This window comes from Neomonachus schauinslandi, chromosome 8 (assembly GCF_002201575.2).
Source record: "Neomonachus schauinslandi chromosome 8, ASM220157v2, whole genome shotgun sequence".
Classification (NCBI taxonomy): domain Eukaryota; kingdom Metazoa; phylum Chordata; class Mammalia; order Carnivora; family Phocidae; genus Neomonachus; species Neomonachus schauinslandi.
Genome location: NC_058410.1, coordinates 55,183,408 through 55,202,224, shown reverse-complemented (window position 1 = coordinate 55,202,224; position 18,817 = coordinate 55,183,408). Strand labels below are relative to the sequence as shown.

The window sequence follows — 18,817 nt, the reverse complement described above, 5'->3', positions numbered from 1 at the left end:
TGTTGTCTGCCACTGCCTCCTTCTAACACCCTTCCCTTGACCTCCTGCTCCCCCTTGGTCTGCAGTTTGCTGGCTTTTCTCGTACCTCCCTGGCTACTGCTTCTGGGGCTCCCCTGCTGGCCCTTCCTCCAGCAGCTAAGCCCTGGCTGTGGGGCTCCTCGGGGTGCAGTCCTGACCCTCCCTCACTCTACTCCATGTAATTCTGTCCTTGCCCCAGATTTAAACAACACACTTACACTGAAGATGCCCATGCTTCTAACTCCAACTCAGATCTCTCCTTTGAGCATGAGACTCAAATATCCAACTCCATATTTGACATTGCCACCTGGCTGACCATGTAACACGCACAAACTTGACACGTCCAAAATATTCGTCCTCCCAAACATGTCCTCCCCGACCCACTGCCAACAACTTGGTATGTGGTACCAGTTGCTCAGATTCCAAATCTCAGAGTCATCCTTGATGTATCCCTTCCCTTCTTCCCATCACGTGCAATCCCTGAGTGCATCCTGTTGATTCTACCTTCCAGGTATTTTCCAAACCCACTCTTCCTCACGTCCACAGTCTCTCTCTTAGTCTAGGCCACCTTACGTCTTCCCTGGTCTAATGCTACAGATGTCTTCCAGCAGTCTCTACAGCCGCATCTTCCCCTTCCATCTATTCTCCACAAAATGGCAGATGGTTTTCTTAAACCAGAACATGTCCCATTCCAGTATAAAACCCCGTAAGGACTCCCACCGCACTTGGGATCCCTAACAAACCCCAACACACCCATGAGGTCCTGCCTTCCCTCTCTCTTACCAGTCCTCTCTCGGGTCTTCTCTGAGGCCAAGCACCTTGTTCTCAGGGTCTTTGCTCTAACACATTTCTACTTGGTTAGTTCCCTTGCATATTGCCTTTATGTTTCCACTGACACAATGCAAGGGCACTCTGGTTGCCCACTCAATTCACACTGTCATTCCTGGCCCTACTTATTTCACTCACGGCCCTTCTCCCATCTTGCAATCCTCATGCTTATTTTCTGTTCACTTGTGTTTTTGGGGGGTTTTTGTTGTTGTTGTTGTTTTTCTTTCTGCTTGTACTCCTCATAAGGGCAAAGACCACAGCTCTCTGGGTCACTGTTTAACACAATGCACAGTACAGAGTAAATTCTTAATAAACACACAGACTGGATGAATGAAAGTGGTTCTCTTCCCCATCCCACCTCCCCACAACAAGGCTGACCAATTTCTGATGGCAGGTGAGGAAGTCACCTGTTGGCAGCTGTACATGCTCTAGAGGAGGAGTGGAAGTCTAGGCAGGGGAGCAGAGGTGGGGCCGCAATGCCCCGCAACACTCCTTGGTCCCTCCTGTCTCTGCAGATTCTGAGCAATGATTCAAAGTCGGCACTTCAACAGTCAAATCTGCAGATTCTCTAGCAAAGCACCAGCCACAGTTTAGAGTATTTATACTCTTCTCTAATCTTTTCCAAATATTTAAATTAGCTCTATGCACATTAAACGTCGGAGCTGAACTAGCTATATCCTATGCAAAACATGGAAGGCTTCAGGGTCCTGATGAAGGCAGCACATACACAGTGATTTTACTTGCAGCCTAAATGGTTTTCTGTTTGAGAGTCAATTTAAGTCATTTAAAGATATGTTTACATGCATATTAATAATGGTATCTACTCATACATACACATGTAGACGAACGCAGCTGGAGGCAAGGGAGGACACAAGGTCGGTCAGCTATGACTTAACTCAGCAGAACCAACTAGCAGACGATTTTAAATGTATAAGAATTTATATGGGCTGCATTTATCAATACAGCTTGAGTAGACGATGTACATTTCCTTCTTTTGAGACATTAACCAAGGTGAGCGATGAAGCTTTCTCCAGGGTCTTAATAAAGCCACAGCATTTTCTATCAGTTCCTACATGAAGACCTAGAACCACCTACCTCCAGGTACTCAACTGGTGAACTGGGACAACTGGGAAGAAGCCGGCTGAACTCCTCAGGGCTGTTAGCACCAGCTATGCCACCGTGTGATTAGGGACAACTCATCTAACTTCCCTACACTGCAGCCTCTTCCCCTCGAGAATGGAAATCATGAGAGTCCTGACTGTGTGACGAAAGGAGCAGAGGCACTGAGAACAATGGGCACGCAGCCTGGCGCAGGGTATGCCCACATCCATGGTCTACTTCCAAGTAACAGCACACTATCCCCTTTCCCTGTCTTTTCCTTTCGCCGGAGTTTCCCAGGCCAGAAACAAGAAGAGAAGCTTCTACAGAAGCTGGGACTTGGTTGAGTACTCAAAATGTATAGAATTTCAGAAATTGCGGTAAAGAAAATGAACAGTACGACGATGGAGCATGGAGGAAGGAGAGCCAGGCAGAGGTAAGTCTGCCCATGGTGGGCAAGGACTTGGTTGGGAGTTGAGCCTTGACGATGCCGAGTATTTGGGGTGGGGACTTGGGGCAGTGAGGCAGCACTTTTGCGGGGTTGGATGAAAGAGGGCCTCAAGAGTTGGGGAGAGGAGCTCCCACTTGACTCAGACAATGACAATGTCCGCAGCCCAAAACCTGTGTGTGTCCCTGTTTAGTACCCTCACAGTGCCTTCTAACTGGCGATATTTTGCCATCATGTTTATCACTATTACAACATTTCTAATCTGCCACTTACACTTAGAGTCAGCACTGGGAATGAACAGAGAATGATCAAGTCTACTTCTCTAAACCCAGGTCAAGGTACACTTGACCCCAATCAAAAGGTTATACTTATGGACATGGAACATGTTTCCTTCCTTCTTCACAGACCAACGAAGTTAGGCCGTAATGGTCTTTCCTCCAGGGAGATAATGGAATGTCTGCAGCGCCAGGTCTATTTTTACTCCATCTCTCATCCATCGGCCATCAGCGTAATGCAGGCAAAGGAGAGGGGAGGGGAAGAACTATGTAGCAGGTGGAGAGCCCACACTAAGCTCCTATGTTCTCTTCTCCCCATCTGCCCGAGAAGACAGAGCAGAGCAGGAAGCCAAAGAACACTTGTCTAGGTGGCAGCCTACATTAAGACATACCCCTGGGGTTTAGGGGTGATACTATCACAGAAAAGCAGGAGAAAAATTACTCCAACTCTCTCCTATTGAGCCTTCTCCATACAGAGAAAATCTAAGCAATTTCCAGATTCCAGTTTCTAGATATCCACCAAATCCTATTAACTTTTAATCTAACTTCACCCATTAAGAAGGCAGAAATGATGGACAGACACTGGAATGGGTGTACTTGTCTAAGAAAAAGCAACTGAGAAGGTCACCTGCTTTGGGCATAAAAGTGTCCTTCCAGGTTCACTGCACAAGAAGCCAAGGTCTTGGGCTAGCACTTCCAAAATAAACCTGAGGATATTCTTCTGAATTTGAGTTTGAAGCAACCTGATACCCGAACTGGTATTAGTGCCAACCCCTGAGAAAAGATCTTGGGGGAAGTCCAGCAGAGGTAAGATGACAAAAGCAAAACCATAAACACTTCAAGTTTTAGTTCACTTTTAAGTGGAGTTTCAAGCTGCCGTGTAGGGACCAACATTTAAGACTTACATAAAACTCCTCTGATTAAAATATAATGTATGTATTTGTATCTGAATATATCATATATGATCTAACCAAATGGATAAGGAAATGAGAATCTCATTAACATGCAACAAGGAGATTAGAAGTGAACACTAAAATAAATCATAATATTTATAAGCAATTTTTAAAATGTATTTTGGGCCCCTCGTGTCTCCCCTTTCACAAAGAGTATTTTTATTGTTTAACAGGTTCTACAAGTATTTACGAAGTAATCGCTGGATACTTACATGATGCAGAAACGTATTTTTAAAGGTAAGCAGCCATAGAAACTTAGAAGCCTTTTAGTCTAATTTACTTTAGAGGTGAAAAAACAATAACTGAGCTATGGAGAGTGCAAATAATTCATCCTGATAACAAAGTGTGCAGATTAGCACAGCTCTGGAGTTCTGTCAATTACTTTTACACTGTTACCTTTGTTCAAACACATTGATTTTTGGTTTCCTCATTTGTAAAATGAGAGGTCTCAACTATATGAACCCTAATGTATATGCAACTGGAAAGCATACAACTTTGTCCGCAGCCCAAAAACATAGGGAAGTGGAAGAATAGATCACCTAGGAACAAGCAAAGAGGCGGCTATGAAATTAGAGACTTGACCCCCTCCCCAAAGGCTGATGCATGCCATGCTTCCATTCTAATGAGCAGGTCCTGCAAGGATGGGGCGTGTCCATGTCCTTCACAGGAGGGGTGGTTGGGAGTTGGCTTTCCCAGGCAAGAAGACTCTAGCACGGAGTCGAACGTCTGGAGAGCCATGTGGACCTAGCTTACCTGGTTTCTTCATCCTCCCCGAGATAACCCCTTACATTTAATCTTGACTCTAATTCTCAGAGTCCCATGTTGCCTTGCATCACACTTCTGCGAAAGTTAATACCAAAATTCAAGAAATACATATACTCATGTTCTGGAAGCAATATTAAAGGTCTTTCTTCATGGGAGAAGAGCCTCTTTTAAAGGGTGCTTCTTCGTAGTACATGATTTCTGCTGTCTGAAATTATAATATTTGAATATTCACCTTTTTCAGTCTTTGTTTTTCTAATCCTGATCCTGAGGTTTAGGTACCGGATTCCTTGGTCTCAGGGTCCACACCAAAAAAAATTTTTTTTTTTTTGATATTTATTTATTTATTTGAGGGAGCGAGTGATCGAGCGGGGGGGGGGGGGGGGCGGGCGGGGAGAGAGGGAGGGAGAAGCAGGCTTCCCACTGAGCAGGGAGCCTGAGGCAAGGCTCAATCCCAGGACCCTGGGATCATGACCTGAGCCGAAGGCTGTTGCTTAACCAACTGAGCCACCCAGGTGCCCCATCCACACCAAAAATTTTTGCTGAAGTCCTGCTTTGTCTTGTGTGACAGGTTGCTAGTTGTCCCCCAATGTCTATTCCCCTTTCTCCTCCATAAAAAGGCCCAAATTTTTAGCTGCACACATTTTTTTCTGGAACTACATCTCTAACCCTCACTGCACTAGGTGTGGCCAGACAAGTACTTTTTCACCAGTAAGATGAAAGCAGACAGAATACATGTCACCTTTAGCAAACATGCTTCTAAGATAGCTGGCATGCACCTTCCCTCCCCCACCTCCATCGTCTTCCCTACTGCTGCCTTCCTGTCGGCTAGAAAGTGGGTATAATGTGGCTGGATGGCCAGCAGTGTTGGAGGACCAGGAAAAGACACTGGGAACCGAAGCGACGGGTGAGGAAGCAGCAAGAGAGCAGGAGCTTGGATTCTTCAAACCTTAGATACCAAGTCGGCCCTGGACTGATTCCTCCTGCGCTTCTTCTCTGTGGGAGGGAAATAAACGTCTCTCTTCTTTAAGCCATGGTTATTTTGATGTTTCCTGTTGCTCACAGCTGAATCTAATCTGAATAACATACCCTGAGATTCAGATTAATTTTTATTTTTTTAAAGATTTATCCCTTTATTTAAGAGAGAGAGAGGTGGGGCCAAGGGATAGGGAGAAGCAGACTCCACTCTGAGCATGCAACCTGATATGGGGCTTGATCCCAAGACCCTGAGATCGTGACCTGAGCCAAAACCAAGAGTTGGGCGCTTAACCAACTGAGCCACCTGGGCGCCTCAAGATTCAGATTCATTTTTAAAAACAAAACAAAATTATTAAAATGACAAAAGATAAGTACCATTTGTACACATACCATTATTCATAGATGATACCATGCTACTGATTCAGTTATAACAAGAAGGAAGTTACTTGCTACTTTGTTTTCTATAGGATAATGAAATAGGACATTCTTTTCCCAAGATAGTTTTCTAGCAAGGAGCTGGAGCTAAAACTGTTAGCAGTTAGCTGAATTGTTTTCAGTTAACTGAAATCGACCCACCTGCACATCAGCAAAGCTCAGTAACCTGCAACTTTTTATGGATCTCAAAAGCCATGACTCTTAGAACAAGGTAAACAAAATTTGAATCTATTTAAGTGGCTTTATTACGGATGACAGTAAGCTCAGTATTATCTGTAGATATCCAGATATCTTCACTAACATTTCTGAAGATTTCTGACTGGTACCTGCAAGAACACAGCGCTACAGAAAAACATGATCACCAATTCAATGGTCAGCTCACTGGGGATGTGCATGAGTCAATATTCAAAAACTGGATGTGCCATGAGCTCAGCACAGAAGTTAACAAATGTTAAAAGACTAATTAATGTTCTGAGAACATGTTCTCTGAATGGCAAAGCCTGTGTATGCTAGCAACCACAAACCAGTTATCACCAAGGTTAGAAAAACCTACACTAAATTAAAGAAAAAAATTCCCACTCCCTCTACCTCAAGGCATCTTAGTAAACCCAAAGAATTATTTAATTTTAACATTTCTTTTCAGTTACCCAGCAAACCACCTTTGAGATGTTCCTGGTGTTTCATATGCATTACTACAGGTAAACCTCAGCAAAGTCCCTACTAAGCATAAGAAAACAGGAATCAAGATGATTCTTACTATTTTCATACTATATTGTTTGCTTTCACCTATAAGATGGACCTTCCTTCCAATTTATTGTCTTTTATGAAATGTGGAAACTGTCGATAATGGAGTTTATTTACAGTACACTCCGTTCACTGTTCTTTTTCAGGTCTATAAATTTTGTTTTTCATTTGGGGAGGAAAAAAAAGCCAATCTCTCAGCCTGGCTGGACAAAAATGAGATACTGAGAAACCAAAAAGTGTACTTTGCTCCACTACGTATCATGCCACGTTCCACCACAGTGCAAACATTACCCCATCCACTAACAACAAAAGGCAAGCCCACTGCACGGGATACGGAGGGCATGATTCCCTCCTTGAATTTGCGGTGAAATTATGAAATTAACCTGCCCCGAGAAGGCAGAGGCAGTCTCTGAACGAGGGTGGTGGCAAAACTGGTCAGGAGTCTCATGGGGAGCTAGGGATTACGGAAGCCCCCACCCTCCTGTGTCTTCAACACTGCAGCTCTGACTGAAGGCTGCACCCTGCCCTTGCTCACTCACAGAACACCCTGGCGGTGTCTGACCTTTCAGATCTGTATGTCTCAACTTTCCAGTCTGACTGTAAATTTCCCAGGGTCAATGCCTTGTGTCTAGAAATTCTCTGTATTCAAACAGTCCCAGCGGCACTGAAGGTCAGGTCATACTTGTTGACAGACTAAATTTAACTACCATGTCCCTACTACTTCACGTTTGTTTAAAATGAAACACATTACTGATTATAAAGGTAGACAGATTTTTTTCAGGTAAATCACTTATCACCAAACTTATTTTATGAATGTAATTTCTAATGTTCAGTATTTCAGCTTCTTTTTAAAAAGAGGGGCGCAGAGGTTCTAATCAATATTATGTGGACGTGTCATTCACAACGAAAAAATAAAGACAGGATTAGTCAACTGCAGATTTGATAACCCTATCTAAAACTAAATTTTTATATGTTACCCCCCCCGATTGGAAGAGAAATGAACAGTTTTTCAAGGATCTGATTTTCAAAATTATATTCCTGATACAGATCAATTTTCCACCCGCAGCTGCAGTCAGGAATGGGTAAAGGTTATACGGACAGTTTTGTTCTATGTCTGCCAGCGAAATATGACACCATATCCTCCAAGACCTCCTCCCCTCCCCCCCACCCAAATTCAAGATGCACTGGGTCCTGGGTGAATGTACAGCACACAAGAATAGTCCTCTGTCGTTTATTTAGCCACATGTTTCTCTGACCTTCTCTTTCTCCCTGTACATGGTCATGACCATCATTAATTGCATCGACCAACTATGCAGCATAATCTGTGCTGCAGTGTTTGCTCCCAATGATAACATTCCTCACAAAATGTAAGAAGGAATTGCAAATGGTCCAGAGGATCTTCTTGTTAAATCACATATGGAATAAATATAAACACCAGGGTCAAGAGGAATCAAAAGTGACATTACCCTAAAGTGACTGAAAACAAAAATATCCTTTTTTCCCCCAAAAATGCTGTGGTTTCTATTACACACCATCATGACATTTTCCATTCATGCACAAATCCCTCTCTAGGGCCTGCTTTTACAATGGTTAGGTCATTGTTGGCAACACCACTGAGAGCCTAATCAAAATGTGAGAACATCTGTCACGCTCACATTTCACGTCAAAGCTCTGCTGATACACGTGACTCTAAACCACTGCACAATGGAGTTTAAGTGATATAAGTCTATGGTGTTGTGGTAAGAAAGAGCATTTCAAAGGCACCTGTAAACGATGAAAGAATTCTGTTTTGTTAACTCACTGCAAGACGTCTGACGTGTATGATCAATAGAGAGAAACTCTCCTGTAGGCATTATACATCTACTCTGTCCACAGGCATAGCTCCACTTTCTAAAATCCAGAAATGAGGAGCAGTGCACTGAGATGTGGGATGCAATGTGTTCTGTCCAGTTACTACCCTTTTAAATATTTATCATCTTCCTCCCTTTTTTCTTCCCTACTGCAGTGGTAGAAACAAAAGGTTGTTTTGGGGGAAGTTTTCTTTGTGAAGCAGGGAGCCAGGCACAGAGGAGCTGGGTTGTCCCATAATACAGACTACTGGCATCACCCCAGCTCGTCTCTTCCCCGGCTAAATGGGGAGATGTCAGGCGACCTACATGGCGGAGAGATTTCTACTCCGCCAAGCACTTGCTCAGCTGTAATGTTTTATCTTTTCATTTATAAAAGAAAACAAAACATATTAGCTGGTAACTAGTTTCTCTGTGTATCACCATCAAGAATATTACTATTACCAGCACGGACAAGAAGAGCTACTTGACAGGAGAAACAACTCCAACCGCCCTCACCGTGAGAAGAGTTACTTCCCTGTAAGCAGCTGCCTCCCTGGCATTATTACAGGTGCCTCTCCCTCACCTGAACCCCAAAGGTAACTGCAGACTCATTATTTGTGGGAAGCTGGCAAGGAGAAGACAATAATGTGTTTTTTAAATAGAGCTGAGGGGCTGCATAGTAGAGATGAGGCGATGACAGGGGGTCTCGCCTGGGTGACTGCCCAATTCTAGGGCAGCCAAGGCTGCACCCTTGAGGGTGAAAGAGGGAAGTCAGTGGGTGCTGCTTGGGCATCCCTGGCATTACTGATGGGGGAGGTGATGGTGTATATGTGCACACCCTGGCCCTGGGGTTGCCGACTAGACATAGGTCCTGGGGAGGTCACATGTGACATCTGGTAAGGACAAATTTTCAATACATGGAGAAAAGGGATAACGGCAAAGAACGACAGCCTAAAAATGATTTTTAAAGTCTAATACAAGACTAGGGTGAATTAGCGAACCATGTAAGCGCCAGACGGGCTACTGGCTCCCACAGAATCTCTCTCCAGGCAGCAGCTCACCTTGAAAATGAACACAGCAGCAAGCCAAAACAGATACAGAAGACTAATAGTCTGTTATATTTATTCCTAATATTGATTGAAAAATGGATTATATTCTATGTGCCAGACACTTAATATACATCATGTCATACAACCCTACAGGAATTCTGTAAAATGAATACCATCTCTATATTACAGCTAAAAAAACCTGCAGTAGAAAGGTTAAGTGAGGGACACCTGGGTGGCTCAGTTGGTTAAGCGTCTGCCTTCGGCTCAGGTCATGATCCCAGGGTCCTGGGATCAAGCCCCACATCAGGCTCCCTGCTCAGCAGGGAGTCTGCTTCTCCCTCTGCCTGCCACTCTCCCTGCTTGTGCTCTCTCAAATAAATAAAATCTTAAAAAAAAAAAGAAAGGTTAAGTGACTCACCCAGTGTCACCCAATGAGTATATGCACATTTCAGGCCTGACAGAGACTGAAGTGATGAAGTGACAAAGGCCCTGTGCACCTACTGAGAACATTTGGATTTTAGAAGTACTTTTTAATATAGACCAGGGATTAGTAAACTTTTTCTTAGAGGGCCAAATACTAAGTAGTTTAGACTTAGTGGGCCATATAGTCCTTCTGCACCCACCCTATTAATGCACCAACACTATGTAAACAGATGGGCATGGCTGTTCTCCCACAAAACCAGAGGCCCGTTTGCCAACTCCTGATCTAGAACAAGGGGGTGACAGGCTGCAGCCCTGGGCCAGATCCTGCCCACCATGGGTTTCTGTAAACAACACTTTACTTACGATCTAGATCTAGCCCATCATCTTGACCATTTCTAGACAGGTGAAGGGTAACTCAACAAGCTAAAGTAATGCCCTGATTTCACAGAAACATCCTTGGGAGCATCCAGCTCTGTGTTCTACACTTCCTTCCCAGAGTTCGGATTCCTAACCTGTGGTCTGTGTGGTCCAGCCGTCCAGGTGGGAAAGGCCTGGTAAACACCTGGTACCTCACAGGTGACCTTCCATTGCAAAGGAAACAGGACATGCTACATCCTCAATCAATAAGTGATTCAGTTTCTGGAAGACTTAATGCCTTCGGGGAGCTGGAAAAACAAAAATGGAGATTCTTAACCTGAAAGGATGGGTGGCCAGAGACGGAGCTTGTGGTGCCGTGACAATCAGTTAAGTCATTCGTTACAGTATTTTACGGAGCGCCTCGGCTGTGCCAGGCACAAGCACCTGTGACCGTCAGGCAGAAAAGACAGACTGGCAGCGCTCGAGTCAAGACTGTATAGAGCAGATCCACGTTGTTACTTGAGACACCCCAAGACCTGGGCTAGCCAAGTCTCAGGCAAGCAGACAAATGGTGTTGCTTTGGCAGCTCCTGCAGTAAGACCCCCGCACGGGGGCTTCAGCTTCCCGTGGAGAGCAGCAGCTATGCGAGCAGAGGCTGCATGCTCTAGGAGGGCGGGACGATGCTCCGTGCCCAGGACAACACCTGTGGTCCGTACTCCCGAGCACTCCCTCCACGGCTCCTGACCCACTAGGGTGGGGATGGCCCGGCCTGGCAGCCAGGTTTTCTGACTCTTGTAAATGCTCCATACCTGGACTGTCTGGTAATCGGAAGCATCGATCCCTTTCACAGTAACCTCTCGGAAGACTCGTGGCTCCAGCTCCTCTTTGGTGAGGTCACAGTGATAAATGATACCTAGAAGGAAGCAGAAGTCCTGGGTTAGTCCACAAACTCACTGGGGGGTGGGGAGAGCACAAGTATCACAAGGCACAACCGGACCCCATGAGTAGCAAGAGAGGAGCATCAGTGAGGGACCGAGGTATTCTCTGCGGCAAAGTAAGGGTCACCGCACCACAAGTACTTAGAACAGCCCAATGCGTGGGGTGCTAGGTTAAGTGTTCACTCATCATCGCCACCACATGCGGCCTTCAGTTTTACAACCGTGATCTGCGAGGACGTTTTAGAAGATTCCATAGCCTTCTGTGAGTATGAGAAGAGGCAGAAAACGTCACAGTGGAAACTTAACAGGTCTTCCCTATGCCAGGTCGCTTAGGAGTGCGGGTCAAAGAAGATGGGAAACTTCACGTAGGGCCGTTTCACCTGCAAGGTGAGTACAATGGAAGACTCAAACGATTTGCCCAAGGTCAACAGCCAGTCAGGGTCTCTTGATGGGAACTCCGGGGCTCCAGATACCTGACACCCCCCTATCTGTGGACACATGTGTGGACAGCAATCAGGGACCCGAGATGATCAGGTACCGTTTTAGAGTTGCTTTTAAAATTTTGATTATCCCATTAACTGTGCACAACACAGATTAATGAATATACATCAAGAATCCAGCTTATTTAATCAGTAATTAAAATTCCATTTCCTGAATTTAATGCTATTACACTCTAACACTTAAGAACTCAATCAAAGAAACAATAAGTAAGATGAGTCGTTGCTATTTGGAAACAACGACACTGGGGTGGTTTATGAAACAGAATTAGTCATCCAGAGTGGCTGGTGTGGAAACAACCCTCCCACACGATACTTTAAACATATGCTGTCAAATATATGAAAAACCGATTTAGTGATCCCAATACTTCCTGGAAAACTAGAAACCAAACAGTACTCCCACAGGGTACATTCAAATTGATTGATCACGTATAATGGTAGCTTGCTTTCTTCTCAACTCCTCTGTGCATGTATTTCATTAACAGATGGGAAACAATATTCTGCACCCCCAATGGCAAAGGATAATACGTTTACATTCATTAATAGCATGACTGCTGATCCCTATGAATGTCATTACAAGTCTCACGCTTACAGACAAATTATTTTAAGGTACTATAACAGGAAGTCTGATTAATATCGACAGAAGATAAGTAACATGACCAAAGTATTGGCTTTCCTAGTTTAAGTCATACTTGGGTATCTGTTGAAATATGTCTTTATACATCAAGTAGTTGCAAACTACACTCTGGGCATACATTTTTTTGGGGGGGGGGCATACATTCTTATGTACCAAATATACTGAATATTGTCCTTGTCTAGATGAATGTAATCTTGAGGGCGAGGCTATTTTCAGAGATATGTTAATTTTTGAAAAGCTTCTTGATCAGTATGTACTTGCCCCCCTTCCTCAAAACACACAAAAAAATCTGAATCCTTAAAAACAAACAAACAAAACCAAGCCTGAACCACCAAACAACTAACAAAAAAGACTGCAGACCAAGCATGTGCCACCCTGACTCACCCTGGGACCACTGCAGCCTGCACCACAGTGAATGACAAAGGACTGGGCAGCCAGGACTCCCACTTCTGACAGGTGCTGGGTCCATGACCTTACACAAGTCACCAAAGTACTAGAATACAAATTCCTCTGTGAAACACAATGAATAGGAAATGTACTCTAAATGCCTGTTTATCTGGAAAAACTAAGACATCACGTCCTGTAACAGCAGAATGAAATAAGTAGGAAACAGGGGCTGGCTACTGTTCAGAGAAAGGGTGCCAAGAACCTGACTTCTACTCTTCTGTCCTGCGCAGAAGTGGCACCGTGGAGGAGGCTGGGTTAAACCTGAACGTACCAGGGCTTAAGTTTGATCAATACCTTCTCTTTACAGATCCATCTGGGTTAGCCTAGATGAGCCTACTGCACATTCACGTAATGTGAATCCCTATTATCTAATGATGTTTGTGTCCTGTCTGGTTTGGCTTGGTAAGTCCAAGGGATTTGGAGAAGACATCTTAGAATCATAAACTGGAGGACTGGTTAGGTGATCTCTAGGAAATGAATTTCCACGTTTAGGGGTGAAAGAGAGAACTGGGTTATGGAAGTCCCTTAAGGCCAGAGGAGGTGCCTGGACTTGAGGAGACAGGTCTCCTGATGAAATCAATGGTTTAACAAAGCCATTTTAGTAACAGGAAGGAGGCAGGGACGATCAGCTCATATATTCCCAATTACCTAAAATAAATGTAAGGAGGTAAAAGAAATGGGAGTGGGAGTTAAGAGGAAGGGGAAACTCTGGGAGAAACTGTGAAAGAAAAAATCAAAGGATTTAAAAAACTGGATATGTACAGAGAAGGCAAAAGAACTTTTTTCTAAAAGATGACCCATATACACCCACCCGTACAGGGTGGGTTTTAATGTTATTAAAATAAAAAAAACATAAATGGAAACTAAAACAAATCTTAAAAATGTCTGCACTCCTTGGTATTTACACAAAGGAGTTGAAAAGTTATGTCCACACAAAAATCTGCACACGGATGTTTATAGCAGCTTTATTCATAACTGCTAAAACTGGGAAGCTTCCAAGATGTCCTTCAGAAGATGAATGTGTAAATAAACCTTGGTACATCCAGACAATGGGATATTACTCAGGGCTAAAAGCAATAAGCTATTGAGACCATGAAAAGATATGGAGGAAACTTAAATGCCTAGTACTAAGTGAAAGAAGCCAATCTGAAAAGTCCACATACTATATGATTCCAACCATGTAACATTCTGGAAAAAGACAAAATTGTGGAAATAGTAAACAGATCAGTGGTTGCCAGGGGTTGGGGGGGGTTGGGGAGGGGTGAATGGGGGAGCACAGAGGATTTTTAGGGCAGTGAAAATAGTCTATAGGATACTATAATGATGGATACATGTCATTATACATTTGTCCAAACCCACAAAATGTACAACAGCAAGGGTCAACCATAATGTAAACTAGGGACTCTGGGTGATTACGATGTGTCATTGTAGGTTCATCAAGTGTAACAACTGTCCCACTCTGGTAGGGGATGCTGATAATGGGGGAGGCTGTGATGTGGGGGCAGGGGTATACCAGAAATCTCTGGTACCTTCTCGATTTTGCCACGAACCTAAAACTGCTCTAAAAAATTAAGTCTTAAAATTTTTTTTTGCCTTTCCCAAACAGTCTGGCAAAGGCTTCTTTGCTCATCCCTCTTTCCCAGAGCCATGCACCTGGGACTTGCTATACTGGATTATTACAAGGTACAAATCTGTCTGGAGCCAACCTTAGACAACCCTCTGAGGTTCCACGAATACAGAATTAATCAGCTCAACCACTAAGTGGTTTGGGCCACAGGGAATAAGTGCATTGTGTTCCAAATTGCCCTGGCTGCTCGTTGTCTCCTAAGTTTGACTCAAGGTACAAAAGTCCTAAATAGCTTGGGCTCAAGACACACAGTCTTCACTATGTGCCTCCATGGGAAACAAAGTCAGCTGGTGCCCACCGGCCAGATGTACCACATGTCCTAAACAGCTGGAGCCGTAGTTATTTCTGGCCCTGAGGCTTTATTTATAATTTAGTATCTCTGTTGTTTACTCAGTAGTAGACAGCTAATCTTCAGAGACCAGGGAAAGGCAGCCTCTGGTATGAATGTGCGTGGATGTGTATGTACACACACTGACAGTTCTTGCTTTCGAAAGATCCAGTTTAATGCTCTGATGGCTGTTTTTTTTTTTTTTTTTTTTTTTTTTTTAAAGATTTTATTTATTTGACAGAGAGAGAGAGAGAGATAGAGAGAGCACAAGCAGGGGGAGCGGCAGGCAGAGGGAGAGGGAGAAGCAGGCTCCCTGCTGAGCGAGGAACCCGATGCAGGGCTCGATCCCAGGACCCTGAGATCATGACCTGAGCTGAAGGCAGACGCTTAACCAACTGAGCCACCCAGGCGCCCCTCTGATGGCTGTTTTTACTTTGGACCAGAAGGCCTGAGTCTAGAAGCCCTGTTCTCTGGTTTTAGATATTTAAAAAATTGCATTAAAGGGAAAAAGAGAAAGATGGAGCCAAATGAGTACGACAAGACAAAGGGGAAGAACAAAGCATTACAACAACAAATTAAAGCTTGTTCAGAAACTGCTCAGCAGTACAGAACTTTTCAACTTTTCAAACTTCCCAGCCAGAAGAGTCACAGACAGCATTTCACTGCTTGGCACGGAACCCATCCTTTAACACTAGGTCAGTGAGCCCTTTCTTGCCCAGGTAATGATGAGCTTGTTCCTGAAATAAATGGTCACATGGAGTCATTGAAGGAGGGTTATGGGCCTTCGGGGACTCTGGCTTTTATTAAGAATGGGTGAATCACCCTTACCCTGTTCTCCTCATTGCCCTTTATCCCTTTAAACTGTTTAAGCTATGGGATTTTCAAAGTAAAAATTCTGGACCAGTTTAAGTTGGGGAAATAAATGGTAAACCCCCACAGCAGTGGGTTAAGAATGGTAATCTGGAAGAAATGGATTTTTCTTGGTTCTGGTCCCCTGGCTGCCACTGTACCCCAGGGCAGAAGGGGTGTGGCATAGGACCCCCCTGACATGGGATTCCTGACCTGTTAGTTTCCGATTCCTGGCACTGGGCCAGGTTTCCACATGGCTGCGGGCACTTTCCCCAGCCCCCCTGGGATCCTCTGAAAGGCACGTGGGAAATAGAGCTTGCTGGTGTTCTGGGTCTACCATCAGACCTACTTACAGAAGAACATCACTCTCTTGGTTTCAGTAACCCCGACAGCAAGCCGTCACGCTGATAAGATTCCTCATGATCGCCTGCTCTGTGACTCAGATGCACGCGCACGCGCACGCGCACACGTAGACGAGGCATCGCTGCCATCTGGCTGAACCCCATGAGGAAAGAGCCACTTCGGTACCTGCCTAGTTCTCTCCCCTACATCTGCTGACTGTGCCAGGGACCAAATTATTGCCATAAAGCCGGATGGGACAAAAGGGCTATGAAGGAGCTTGAAAAACAAACGAGGGAAGTGCAGAAATGTTTTCAGCCAGATTGCTTTTAAGATAGGGTCTGCTCGGTCAACTGCAAGCTGCCAACTCAGCCAGGCTCCTGGGACAAATCAGAGTATGTGTGTGGCTTTGGCTACAACAAAACCTGGGCAGCCAAATGGAGAAGCAGGAAAAACCAAAACAGCAAAATGAATGTGACCAACTAAAAAAAAGTTAAAAAGAGAACTATGTTTACTTTGGGGAACGTTAACCCATACCATGGAACACAGTATCATAACTTATAAGCATGTTTTTTTCCTTTTCCCTTGAACCACGTTTTTTTTTATATGACGTAAGACTACACTTTTAGAATTATATTTTAATTCGGTTTAACAATAGCACAAATTATTCTCAGTCTGTTTAGAAAATGGGTTTTTCATGTCAGATGAGACTATAGATTTTTCTTTTATGCTTTTAGTTACTCTGCACTGTGTATCCTGATCCGTATAGACCAAAAGCTGAATCTCAGGTTCTACGCATTCATACTAATTTTTTTAAATCAACCTAGTACAGCAGTTGGTCCTGTCCCCAGAAGAGAGACTCAGGATATAAGATGAATGAGTGTGCCATTTTAGGCATTCACATTTCCCTGTGTTCTAAGCATCTGTCTTACTGTTTTATTCCCATTATGTAATTCTGGCTATAATATAGCATATGGGATTTTCAATAATACAGCATTCCATTTCCATTTCCCAAAAGAAACCCAAACATCAGTCTGATTTTAAAGCTGAGTAACACTGGTGAAAAGACTCTCACCTGGAGATAAAAAGGAAGTAAACTGATAGAAGATTTCAGTGTCCTTCTTCTGACCGCTGTACCCCACAACGCTGCCGACCTCCAGTGGGAAGGTCTTGAGGAGAGCACCGGTGGCTAGGTCGTGAAGCTGCAGAATGTTTCTCACGTCGTGAAGGTAGCATAACACCAAAAAGTTAGACCTCACGCAAGCTACCCATTCTGAAAAGGCAAGGACAGATAAAAGCTAATGTAGCTTTGAAAGGAGTGAAAAGCATACTTACTTCATTGAACAACAGTTCTTCAGCTCTCCATTGTGCTATGCAGCAATGAGACTTGCAAAGTGATTTTATAACTGGATGTAATCGTTCATCTAGTTCCAGCATATTCCTTTAATAAATGATTGTTACTGTCATGTCCAGAGGAAACAAAATATTCTACAAAGTATTTTGTGATACAAATAATCTTGCCTACTTATTTTTTTTTTTAAGATTTTATTTCTTAATTTGACAGAGAGAAACAAAGCAAGAGAAGGAACACAAGCAGGGGGAGTGGGAGAGGGAGAAGCAGGCTTCCCGCCGAGCAGGAAGCCCGAGGTGGGGCTCAATCCCAGGACCCCGGGATCATGACCTGAGCCAAAGGCAGACGCTTAACAACTGAGCCACCCAGGCACCCCAATCTTCCCTACTTATTTTGTGCCCAGTATCATGGTATAGGAGGTAGAAACATGTCTGTCAGGGCTGTTTTTCCGACAAAAATATATTGTACTCCGGGTATGTGCCAGATACCCGGCGAGGTGCTGGAGAAACAAGCAGGCAGATGATGTCACTTCTGCCCTTAAGACACAATCATATAAAAATACAAGTAATAACATGTAAGCAGAGGTAAGTGAGAGGCTGGTTGGGGACCCAAAACACACAAGAGCCCTAAACAAGCGCTGAACCGCATCTTGAGTACAGGGGTGTGAGGTGACAGGTGCCTAGGGTGGGGTCAGAGACAGGACACCTCTCTGGGGGATGAGGTGGTGAGAGGACAGGCAACTCAAGGAAGGACAGCCAGAGCTGGAAATAGAGAAAAGGAATATGAACAACCAGGAGGGAGGGAAGGCGGAGGGAAGGAGGGGAGGAGGGAGGGAGACTGGTAAGGAGAACAAGTGAGACATCCATTTCCAAGAAGAAAAAAGTTGCTCAGTGTGGGGTAGGTGGAGAGGGTGGTGGTCTGCAGGGGGTTTGGTGAGCCGGACAGGGGAGGTTAGTTCTCACTTAGCCGTTACTGGGGAGTTACTGTTTGGATAGATGGATGACATAAATAAAGATGATAGCAATGAAGGATGCAGAACAATGGAGGTCTACGGAAGGATGGAGGGGAGATGAGGAAGAACACTACTGCCATAATTAACCAGTCAAATCAAATCAAGCTGGAACGAAGTCTAGGGAGAGAAGAAAAGAAATGCATTTTCCAAGAAGAATCATCAGGATGTGGTAACCGTGGGGATATGGACAGTAAGGCAGAGAGAGGAGTCCTCCTCAACTCCTGGGGTTGCGAAGAGGTCAGGAATGGTGCTGTCAGTGACAGAGCCGGGACAGGAGATAAGGGGGCTGATGGGGAGAGGAGAAAACGAAGGGCAGGCCCAGAGCACTACTCATTCTGGTGTGCACAGGATCAGCCTGAGGTAAAGACGGGGCCCCCCGCAGAGGGAGAGATGCTATAGTAAATGGAAGGACAGGGTAACAGGTAATATAGCTCAAACATGCAGAAAAGACAAGCCTTTTATGCTGTGGGGTATGGTGGGAGGAGGTTCTTGACATTTATTCTTACAACCCAAGAAACTAGTGGTTCATGCTGATAAGATTATTAATTACCAATATGAACCAGACACTGGCCAGAGGGAACTCTTAAGGATCACC

General features: G+C 44.4%; 1 protein-coding gene across 2 annotated transcripts in view; it reads right to left on the bottom strand.

Annotated features, from left to right (window-relative positions):
- Positions 1-18,817, bottom strand: part of LOC110583178 (prolyl endopeptidase) — a 180,045-nt gene that overhangs the window by 30,367 nt on the left and 130,861 nt on the right. For both annotated transcript variants that reach the window (XM_044917365.1, XM_021693230.2), the window contains exons 9-10: positions 16,935-17,132; positions 11,007-11,110 (exon numbers count right to left, since the gene is read on the bottom strand). In XM_044917365.1, the coding sequence (XP_044773300.1) occupies positions 11,007-11,110; positions 16,935-17,132 (302 nt within the window). The remainder of the gene's footprint in view (positions 1-11,006; positions 11,111-16,934; positions 17,133-18,817) is intronic.